General features: G+C 32.8%; 1 protein-coding gene across 4 annotated transcripts; it reads left to right on the top strand.

Annotated features, from left to right (window-relative positions):
• The first annotated feature begins 669 nt into the window (after positions 1-669).
• On the top strand, positions 670-11,649 carry Btbvii (BTB-protein-VII). 4 transcript variants are annotated; one of them, XM_070299398.1, is made up of 6 exons: positions 670-991; positions 1,806-2,155; positions 2,238-2,591; positions 2,726-2,858; positions 8,168-8,739; positions 9,131-11,649. In XM_070299398.1, exons 2-6 carry the CDS (start codon positions 1,841-1,843, stop codon positions 9,398-9,400), a joined length of 1,644 nt encoding a protein of 547 aa, XP_070155499.1. In that variant the 5' UTR covers positions 670-991; positions 1,806-1,840; the 3' UTR covers positions 9,401-11,649. The 4 variants fall into 4 exon arrangements, with proteins under 4 accessions (XP_070155499.1, XP_070155489.1, XP_070155515.1 ...); XM_070299388.1 differs by having other exon boundaries at positions 671-1,071; XM_070299405.1 differs by lacking the exon at positions 670-991 and adding an exon at positions 1,120-1,327.
• The last annotated feature ends 354 nt before the right edge of the window (positions 11,650-12,003 follow it).

The following is a 12,003-nucleotide window of genomic DNA, read 5'->3' as shown; positions in this document are numbered from 1 at the left end:
CTCGAGATTTTTCGTTTCTCTTCCTATATTCTTACTGTCATTTAACATTTAGCGACTTGTTTTCTCCCTCAAATTGGAGTTCGACAACTTGTACTTGTTATTTAAGATAAAATAGAGTTTTTTGTCAAGTACACGTAAAATATATTACTCCGCAGTACATATTCCACGTATATTTCAGGTAAGGATTAATTTTCTTCTTTGTGGCAACAAAGCGCGGTTTCTGAATGTATTTCATATCAACTCAAATAAAATTTCTTCAAGTGTTTTATCACAGTAATATCATTTTATACTCTATTTATGTAAGAGACTGTATATATAATGTCTTTCGCGATGTTTTAATTTTTTCTTTCTTTTTCAATCGCTCGCAGCGATCTGAAATTTCATTCGAATTCATTCTCCTCGATTTATATTCATTAATAATTAATTATTCATTAATTCATATGAAATTGATCGTAGAACAACGTTTTTACACGATATACACATTTATTCACATCAACAAGAGCGAATTTTAAGACGCGTGAAAAAAGCATCCTCTCGACGTATAATCGAGGAAACGAATATTATTTATATATGCGGTGTCGGCTTTTTTTTTTTCCAGCTTCGAAAAACCGTGCGCGTCCGCGCTCGCGCGGATCGCTCGCCAGATGGCGGCGCCAATCGGCCGCTATATTGATCAAGTTGGGATTTTGCGAGGAGACGCGCGCGTTGATAAAATCTCGCGTATTTTTCGATCGCGCACGCAATACCTATCTATCTATCTATCTCCGCGCGACGTGTGTGCGTGACATTTGTCGCGCGCGGCAAGTGAGCTCGGCTCCCGCGTGACGTGTGAATCTCGTTCGCCGCGAGGCCCCCCGCGTTAGCGGCAGCGTCGTCGTCGTAGCCGTAGTCGCGTAAGCTCTCCCTCGCCCATGACGTCATTCGCGAATTACACAAGCGTCATCGCTCAGTCTGTTGTGGAAAATTTTGTCGCGGGATCCATGGTGGCGAGGTGCGTTGCTCCTTGAACGGACGATCCGCGAGTCTTTCCGGAGTGTTGGTTACGCGGCGACGAAACTCTACGCGATCAAAGTGAGCGCACATCGCCGATTCTCCTCTGTCTTTCTCCTCTATCTCTCTTTCTCTCTCTTTTTCTTCCTCCCAGTACATCATTGTCACAATTATCAACATCGCTGTTGATTCACGTCATCGTGAGCTAGATCCGCGCGAAGCGCGAAGGGACTAGTGAGAGATTTTTTTTGATCACTTTGTTTAATACCGTGTGTCTCGAATGTTGGACGACGTCGACGGCGTCGTCGAAGCCAGTCGAAGCTTGCGATACATATACGTACATACCCCTCGATGGTGCGATATGTCGTCTTGACATTTCGCACCTATTTGCGTTGCTTTCGCAACAGAGGAAATGGATAGATCATATATTTACGGGACATTTATTTTTATATCGGCTGTTTGTTAACTTAGATTTTTTTCTATCCATATTTGCGTCCGTTAAAAAAAAAAAAAAAAAAATGCTTGGATAATCGTGTGAAATCTTTCCTTCTTTGCGTAATAAACTTCAATTTGTAATTTTTTATTCTATATTGAGATTTTAAGTTCAGTTTACTTAAAGAGATTAATATATTTATGACACGAGATAACGTATGTTAAGTGAAATTTAAAGAGAATTTTCCTACATGAAATATGAATGTATTTATGACAGTTATTTCATCATCACTGTTCGCGATATTTATAAATATTAAACATTTTACTAGAGAGTTTAAACTAAAAAGCTTCGATGTTAACTATGGTTTTCTTTTATGTTACAGTTGAAGTTCACGAAAGAGATTCTTATCACATTTTCATGATGTCTATGCAACAGTACTGTTTGCGGTGGAACAATCATCAACCGAACTTCATCTCAGTTTTCTCCAACTTATTAAATAATGAGACTCTAGTGGATGTTACTCTTGCTGCAGAAGGCAGGCAAATTCAGGCTCACAAAGTTGTGCTGTCAGCATGCAGTACATATTTTCAGTCGCTCTTTACGGTGAATCCATGTCAGCACCCTATTGTTATACTTAAGGACATCAAGTTTTCGGACCTCAAGATTATGGTAGACTTTATGTACTATGGAGAAGTAAACATATCTCAAGATCAATTACCGTCTATCATAAAGGTAAAGAAAATATCATCAGACTTTTGTTTATATCATACTTTATGAAAAACACTTGATAAACAACACGCTATTTATTTAACAGACGGCAGAAAGCTTAAAGATAAAAGGACTTGCAGAAATGCATACAGCGTCATTAACTAAATGGCCAAGTGGAAGTAGCGAAACAGGTGGAGGGGATCGTGGCGAATCCTGTTCACCCAGTCCATCTCCATTGTCCCCTTCTTTTCGTAGAAAAAGATTACGAAAGTCTTCTACTGGCTCAACTTCTGGTTCTGGCGACAGGCCGGAAGAAATCAATGAAATAACACTAGTGGCTACTAACATTGTAAAACCTGAACCCCTAATTGCGTCGCAAGAAAGTGGAGAGAATATAAGGCGACCAGTAAATACCAGCACAGAATCTCAAGGCAGTATCGATGAAGATCAAATATCAATTGTAAATAAATATGAAATGTTCAATATTTAATTAAATAATATGAAATATACATTTAATTTTATGTTACAAAGTTAGTGATCCTTAAACAAATAAATTATGAATTTGAGATAATATGTCACATTTCTGCATTTTAGATGAGTAATATGGAAACTAGTTCTACCAATACACCAGCCCAAAGCGATGGTTCTATTCAAGATGTAAATCAACAGTCGACAGGAGGAAACATTGCACAAAGTTCTGTCTCTTCACAACCACCCTCTCATCAAGGTAAGATATTGTGTTCTATTTTAAGTAGAAATTTTTACAAATATCTAATCACTTAAATACCTATTGTAATAAAATATAAATCATATACTATATGCATAAAAAAAAAATAAAAGAGATACATATTAGAAATTAATGTATAAAAAGCCCGGAAAAATGCAAATATTTTTACTATTTTTCTTTTTTATGCTGCATGCATAATTTTGACCATAATTGTGAATTGAAATTGTTCAATTCTCTTACATATAGATAGATATTATTTAGATATGTTTCTCTTTTTAATATATATATATATATATATTACACTTTATACTTTCTTATTTTTGTATAAAGTTCTAATTTGTTTATATTTAAAAAATGTGCTGTTTATTTTATTAATAATAAAAAAAGAATAGTGATCTTAGAAAAATATATTTTTCTAAAAAATATATAAAAATATAAGAAAATAATATATAAAAACGAGAGTATATACAAGAGAAAAACTATCATTTTTGTATAATTTAATATTTAATGATATATATAGGTGTATGATATTAATATATTCTTGAAATTGATGAAAATGAAAAAACGCTTTTTAGTATTTTTACTATATTTTTTTCAGAGATACATAATAATTTTTATATTCTATATTTTAATTTTTTCTTAATTTGAATTAAAAAGAAAAACTATATAGAAATATGTATATTGTCTCGAACTTGATTATTTGATAAATATTTTGGTTTTCGTATTGTTGTAAGATAAGTCAGATAAATTAACAGATTGATTGATATAATGTTTTTAATCTAGAAGATCGTATGTATATATTATTACATAGAAGTGTAATGGTATGAAAGTTTGAAAACAGTTTTTAATTTGATGGAACATGTTACGCGCAAGCAGTTAACTATAGGTTTAATAATATGGTTTTCCTTATTAGATTGTGCATTGTAAATCTATGCGTAACGATCCGACTACTTCGACAAATTGCATGACACCTCTCCTTTCGGCAAATATCTCCGATAATTGTTATTTTAATTATGCATATATATTGACTGTGGTGGGTATTTAAATTGCATGTCGAGAAGCGAAGTTTACACACATTATATTATGCTGGCACAGATGCGTTTAAATGTATTGCACAAGGAATCAACAGACGTTTGACATGAAAATAGAGCGAAATTTCAGGAATTGAAACTTTATAATAATAATGCGAATGTGTAAAAAGAAAAAGATTGTTTCTCTTTCTCATTCATGAAAGAAGATCATCATGGTACACAGATACATAGCACACGATATGTTATATTTCCAGAGAAGGACAATATATCGGGCCTTTAACATTAATAGAGTGTGTATGTGTGCCACTATATTCTGTCTTATAAATGTAATAAATTCCGTACATGTATTTGAGTATTTCAAACAATGATGTGCTTCAAAATGTATCTGTGCCATGCCGTAATTCCATATTTAATACGCTCATTTATACCGTTTCTTCATAAGATTTTATTTTTAATATCTATTCTCTTTTGCTTAATTAGAGCTTAGTATCGTTTTTCTGTATATCATAGAATAAATTATTTTTTTTATTAGATTATAATTATATGTATGCCTTGTTTTATATGAACAGATATGCTGATATATTATACATTATTCTTCTCTCATAATTTAAATTATGTTACCGATGGCATAATATAATCATGTAAAAGTTGCATCTTTCATTGGTTTTTACGTAATATATCAGGTGAAATAAATTTTTTTGTGTGGGAATATACATAAAAATTATTCACAGTGGAGCAAAATTGAGTGAAAAAAAAGTTTTGAAACCCTCATGTCAAAGCAAAACTAAGTACAGATCGGAATCGGATATTTTCTCGTTCACGTTTACAAACGTAATAGTTTGTAATATTGTACGATCATATTACTTTCATTCTTTACCATTTATCTTAATCATAGATACGCAAAGTATCAACGGATTGATAATTCCTGTGCTCTGACCAAAGATCAATCGGTCTGTTCCACAGGATTACAATGGACTATTATGGAGCACACATATCATCCGACACGTTTCGCTCTGTCCTCGTGTCAAACGAATCTGTCGATCCAAGCGTCCTCGGCGTTCACGACGCCCGAAATAACGACATCCTCGACCATCAGCGATCAGTACTCTGGTACCAGCACGACTGGTTCCAGTTGCGCCCTGACGAACTATCCAAACTCCTCCCACGGGACATTGCAGCATGCGTCGTCATCGTCAGGCGGCCCCTCGCCATCGGCGCAGTGTCTGAGTAACTGCCAGAGTCCGTGCGCCAGCCCGCAGACTGCGATTAAGAGGAAACGATCGACTAATCCGCAAGCGGATGAGAACTTTATACGCGCACTCGACGCCGTACGTTATGGCGGCATAGGGTTTTGCAAGGCGGCGAGGATGTACGGCGTGAACAACCGAACACTCTGGCTCGAGTACAAGAAGCGCGGCTACCCGAATAATCGACCCAGTCTCAAGTCTCGCGTTAAGCAAGAAGTCAACTCCTCGCCGCCGCCACCGCCGCCGTCGCAGGCGCCTCCGGCGCAACCCATGAACTCATCGCAGAGCCCGACTCCCATGGGCCCGCCTACAACTCCGCACAGCACGCACAACACACATAGCACGCACACCATGCTGACCAGCCACAGTCCCCACACGATGCTGAGCGGTTATATTGACAGGCATACGGATTATGGTGCGCTACCGAGCACCACGATGCCGATCAATCTGCACGGTGTCAACTACAATGCCATGTGAAACGAATCCTACCCGGAAAGTCACTTGTATAGACGACCTTGAGAAGTATTACTTTCCTCGCTCCCTTGCTCCCCTTTTCTCCTTTTTATCCTTTTTATCCTTTTTATCCGCTTCTTGTAAACAATTGAACACATCTGTCAAGATTCTTCTGTTAGTGAAAGTTTTGCGAGGTGTTGAAAAGTCACCGAAATAAGAAAGGCCGAATGCTTTTTAATATTCAAAATATATTTTTTTTCGTCTACATACTCATAAATTTTTGAGTATTCGGATCTCACAAAGTCGATATACATATACATATAAGGTATATATTTTATACTGTATAGGGCCGCCCATCACAGTTGTGCCCCGCACTTTTTCTTAGCTATTTAATTTTGTTTCTTTCCTTATTGAAAATTTCATGAATTATTACTAGTCCTGTGATTTTTTTTCTCATAATATTAAATGAATCGAAAGCTTTCTAACTTTCAAATAATTTTGTATTTCTTTCTCTATATTTTTTGTCTCTTTTTATCAATCAAATCTTTATTAAAGAAGAATCTGATTCAAGTTCTTCGAATTGTCTGTAATGTAAGAGGAAATTGCGCGACCTTTGATAAATCCAGTAAATCGATATTGTTTATACGATATTAAATTATTTAAATTAAATTTCTCTTTTTTTGTAAGATACATATTTTTTCTTAATTATATATATTTTCATTCTTATATTTTTCTTAATCTTTTCCTATCGATACGCGATTTATAATCCGAACTAAAATGTCTGCAATGTGATAAATGATTTACAGATGGTGAACACAATAGTTTCTAGTTTTCTGTTTGTTATACATTAGAAATATCATTGCTAAAAATTTCAATATCACCTGGAATTGTTCAGTGTCCCGAATAAAATGTTGCTGGAATTAATAGTGAAGCTATTTGATTGTACAAAGATTATACAAAGCATATGATTAGAAATTGCATTATCTGCATCTGCACACGTATGTTAGTACATCGTACGAGATTAACATTACGTACAAACGGAGATAATTTATTAATACATGTCTTACAATTAATTGTTACTATGTTGACAAATATATAAGAGAGAATCGTCATATATATTCTCTTTTTAGAGATACATTTTCCTCTTACATACATATAGACTTTTGTTTAATTTTTTATACTTTTATGACATATATATATATATATATATATATATATATATATAAGTGAAATTAAGATATATATTTGTTACATATTATATGCATTATTTTGCTACAGTATATTTCGTTATATCTTTACTTTTCTTCAGATATCTTCACATATATTTTTACCCAATTTGCTTTTATTCATAAAATTATGTTAATGTAAACATACGTTGAATAATATAAGCAAACACAATTATTTGATATATTAAATATTCTACGTTATCCAAACTTTATGAAAATAGTTTCTATTGTTTTGAAATGTAAATTTAATGTGAAATAATGTGAAATTGAACTTTAGAAAGCGTAATAGAAGTGATTAATATATGTACATTTACATTATTTTACTATGACATTTGTATTTCTGTTATGTTTAATTATAATAATGATTTATATTAGTCTAGTTCTCTAGTGAAATATTATATGTGATAGATATATGAGAGAGAACATTTTTTAACATTAATTGTATAAAATAAAACTAGGACATAAAAAAGTGGAATATATATATATACACACATATGAGCTATATGCACACAGACTAATATTTCTAATTTTATTTGCGGAAATTATTTTTTATTTTATTTATTTGTACTATTTGTTATGTATATTAACTAAATTAATCGTGGAACAGTGAAGAATAACGCATATATTGAATACAAAAAGAATGCGAACGCTTAAAATAATCGAAAAATATTTTAATTGTACTTTTCACTTTTGCGTTTCTGTAAATTCAATACTTTTCGTTATAACGGAATGAAGATAGAGTAGCTTTCTACGAGACGATCGAGAAATATATACTTGAGTGGTTTAAAGTTAGAAATTAGTCTCTAGTAAATTAGCCACTAATTGCATTGTTAAGAAGCATTTATATACCCCTTATATAAACGATTAAAAAATAATTCTGAAAGAATAAAAATTATTCTAACAGTTTGCAACAAGAATGGGATTTCCGTTTATTTGTTTCAATGTTTCACAACCTTCTTTTTTCCATCAATCGTATGAGTTAATAATAAACCTTTAGTTTCTCTGCGAAAATAAATACTTCTATAACTAAAAAAGAAGCGACTGTATATATCAATCAAAGAATAATTATGATCTAATTATACAACGTTTTTCTTATTATTTACATATATAGTATTTATTTGACAATTATTGAACAATTGTGTATTTGTTTATCTTGTATTTATATGTTATTTATATGTATTTATCTGAGCAAGAGATTCACAATATTGAGTTCTCTAATAATTCTTTTTCGATTAAAATTGCTGAACTATTATATAATATATCAGAAAGCTAAAAATTATTTATTAACGGCAATAATTCTGATAATAATGTATCGATTCTCTTTACTAAAGTCTGCTTATTTATTATTATAGCTCTTCATAGCAAGACACAAGCAGTAACGAAGAGGACTCGGCTGTTGATTAGACAACCGCGAGTGAAGAAAGAGCCGAGTCACCTGTCGCCGGATGGCGAGGCGAGCTGCTCTCCTCACATTGTCTCGACCTCCGTTCATCTCGCTGCGTCGACACTGAATCTACCTCATGCGTCGAGGAGCTTCGAGGAGTCGCGAATATCGCCACCGCCGCACACCATGCTGGTCAATCAACCAAATCTGCTGACGGTGACGACGACGTCGTCCAAGTTGTTGACGGTACCCCAGCCGTCCTACTTGACCAAACAACACTCGCATCCATTGCTATCCAGTCAACAACCGAGCACATCTGGGACTTACTGGATACACCGGCAGCATTCGCATCCGGAACTGCCTGGTAGAACCACGAGTCCGTCGATAGTGATTGAGCCGGCGCCCATCCTCAAGACGGAGGAAGAGGAGGAAACCTCGACACCGACTACTCTCTCTGAGGTGGGAACTAGCGGCGGTGGTACTTCCGCCGGATTGAGAGTGAAGACGACGGAGTTGCGGCGGACTTCCTCATCGCCGCAGGTAGATATGCGAGATTAATTCTGACGGGATAAAAATTTCCTCGAAGAAACTATCAAATTGATTCTTGCTAGGTATATACAGCTTAATTTTTAGTTTAGTCGTTATGATAGACCAAGTTTATTGTAAATTCCAGGATTGAATATAAAAATATGAGACCACCATTGATGTATTTATTCGCGCAATATATGTATCAGAAGATATTAAATTATTAATATATCTGCAAGATTTACTTTTGTCTTATTTTCACATTAGGAGACTGCAATAGAGATTAATTAGATTCTTTCTTATTTCTTTTTACCTGCATGCAATTTATTATCTATTTTTAAATTGTAAAGTATTTTTTATATGTACGTCATATATAAGTTAAATAATTTAATATATTTGCCTTTAGACGAGCAGTAGCAACAGAGAGTCTCGTGAGAATACGGGGGATCAACGATTAGGTCACTGTCCGGTATTACGTCAGGGTCCTGCCTTAGGTTGCAATCATTGCTGGAATACGATAGACGATCACGGTAGAATACTTCGTAGGAAGACCAAGTATCACTGTCCCGAATGTCAGATTAATTTGTGCATCGTACCCTGCTTCCAAGAGTATCACGAGCAGCGGCGCGAATTGATTACCAAATTGAAACCCTTACCAAAAACTAGCTCCGTTTAATTCTTTCCTATTTATTATGTACTACTAAAGTACATAGAGTACAATGTACCTTGTTTTATAAATAATCGTTACTTATCGGATTATGTGTTGAGCACGTGCTTTAAATGTGTGAAGGTTTTTGACGTGACGAAGTAACGAGTCCATCATTAACGTGTAACATGTGATTACCAGTTCATTCTGTACCACGATTGATGTGAATCATGAAACTTGTATCAATTAGTACACAGATTTTTCATGACTTCATATATTTTCGTAATACATTTACAGCATCTATATAATTGTTAAAGTAGTCAAATTATCGCAGAGATCGATCATATTGACGATGATGATATTGCATGTTTATAATTGTAGCTATCGAACTTTTGTTTCTTTCTTATTATTATGCCTTTTAGCAACATTGTTATTTTTAGCGCAGTTTTATTTTTTATATATATATATTTATATTTTTACTAAGCCCTTTCCACTAACACAAAATTAATATTAGAAAGAATTATTTTTGACATAGACATAAAAAAATTCATTTTTCAAACAATTTGATATAGTTTATGACAAAAGGAAGGTGTATCGAGATTGGACATAAAACAAAACCCATTATTTTAGAGAAAATATATATAAATAATCATTTTGTACCAGTCCTCTCTCTCTCTCTCTCTCTCTCTCTCTCTCTTTATTATTATTATTAGTTTTTATTATATATATATTTAACATTTTTTTTTTAATTTTCTTGTATCAGTTATATTTCCATTATAATATGTAGCGAATTGCACTAGTGCGCATTAGTGTATATTAAAGACTGTACAACATATATAATCTGACAAGATGTATGATAAAAATATATATAAACAGAACGGATAAACAACAAACAAATATAGCAAAAGCAAAATAAAATTTATTTAAAATCTATTTGATATGCTGTTTTATGTGTGTATGAATAAATTAATTAAACCCGTAGTAAATATTACGTTCACATTATATCCATGGTTTTATCATTCGTCGTAACATAGAAATTACAATATTAACAATCTTGCTAATGCGCACTGATGCAATTGACAAGCTTTCTTTCATATAAAGCGTTTTCTAATATAACTGGACATAATTACATCCAGTGCACAAATATAATAAAAAGTATTTAATGATATAATGTCTTGTTTGAATTTATTTATGAAAATTTCCATTTATTTCTATATTGTATCAATTATTTGTCCAGCTTTACTCACAAAGAGATCTTTTCGAGTTTGAATAAAAGCCCATAAATATGTTATCATACGTTAACTTTTTTCAAAAGATTATTATCAGAATGTTTCACATTAAATTTCGAAAGACAAAAACGTCGGTGATTCGGAAAAATAAAGAGAGAGAATTAGATAGTTTATATAAATTATAATTTTTCTATGCTGAATTTTTATTTTTCTGAAATTATTCTCCTATATATTTAATAGAAACACACATTGTACATCACGCGAATGTTTAATTTGACATGTATTATTCATATTTGAATTAATGTATTTAATGTTAGTTTATATTTATTTATTTTATTTTTTTTTATCTTTCCATTGTCCATCACGTTCTATCGCATGATCTCAAAATAGGATCTTCTCTCTCTCTCTCTCTCTCTCTCTCTCTCTCTCTCGTATACAAATACATCGGATAATAATTTTTCTCGACGGCGACATGCAAACACTAATTTTGGAGACCGTGAATTGCGAGACGAAATTACACAAAAATAGAGGAAGATCCGGCTGGGACGCGCGTTGGCCGCTAAAACGAGAGCTTTAACACACGTGCAACGATCGAATTCGGGATGTACTCTTATAAATCACTTCCTACCATTCGCAGTTTCCCCCTATTGCCACCTGTAACGGCGCCCTGCCGTTAATGCGTCCGCGTAAATTTGTCACCGTTCGCTCCGCGATCAATCGAACGCTGGACGCGCGCGTCTATTACCTTGGTACGCGAATTTTAGGGTAAAAAAAAAAAAAAAAAAATAATACAGAGCGAGAGTCTGGTTACATATATGTTATTCCAATTCTCCTCTATTTTACGTATTAAAAGTTTCCTGAAAATTGTGATATGGCTGTTATATTGGAAAATAGTTGCACACATGATGCCATTACTTGGATTTATAAATAAATGAGATAAAAAAAGATTTTTCAGATAAAAAAAATATATATATATATTACTAAATATATACAAGTAAAAATTTTATTGCAATAATCTTTTTTTTGTAAATTTAACGATTTTGATGAGTAAGTACAACTATTCTTCAAATTTGGTAGAAAAAACGACCAAAAAAAAAAAAAAAAAAAATATATATATATATATTTTAATATACAAATAAAAATTATAATTAATATAATATCAATAAAAATTATAATTAATATGATTAATATATATATTTTATTAGAGATTTTTTTTCTGTATTCTTTACGATTAACAAGCAAAGAAGAATATTCTATTATTTTTAAATGAGATTTTTCTTTGATATTAAAAAGAAAACAGCTTTGATTGTAACAAGAATACTCGTAAAACTTCTATTAGTTCCAAGTGCATTAATATTTTTCTTTTATTCGAATCAATTTTTCGCCTTAAAGTCATGCACTATT

This window comes from Polyergus mexicanus, unplaced genomic scaffold (assembly GCF_030449975.1).
Source record: "Polyergus mexicanus isolate NDT 795.1 unplaced genomic scaffold, iyPolMexi1.0 SCAF_1, whole genome shotgun sequence".
Lineage (NCBI taxonomy): Eukaryota > Metazoa > Arthropoda > Insecta > Hymenoptera > Formicidae > Polyergus > Polyergus mexicanus.
Note: the sequence above shows the minus strand (reverse complement) of the source record. Positions and strands in the feature narration are given on the sequence as shown.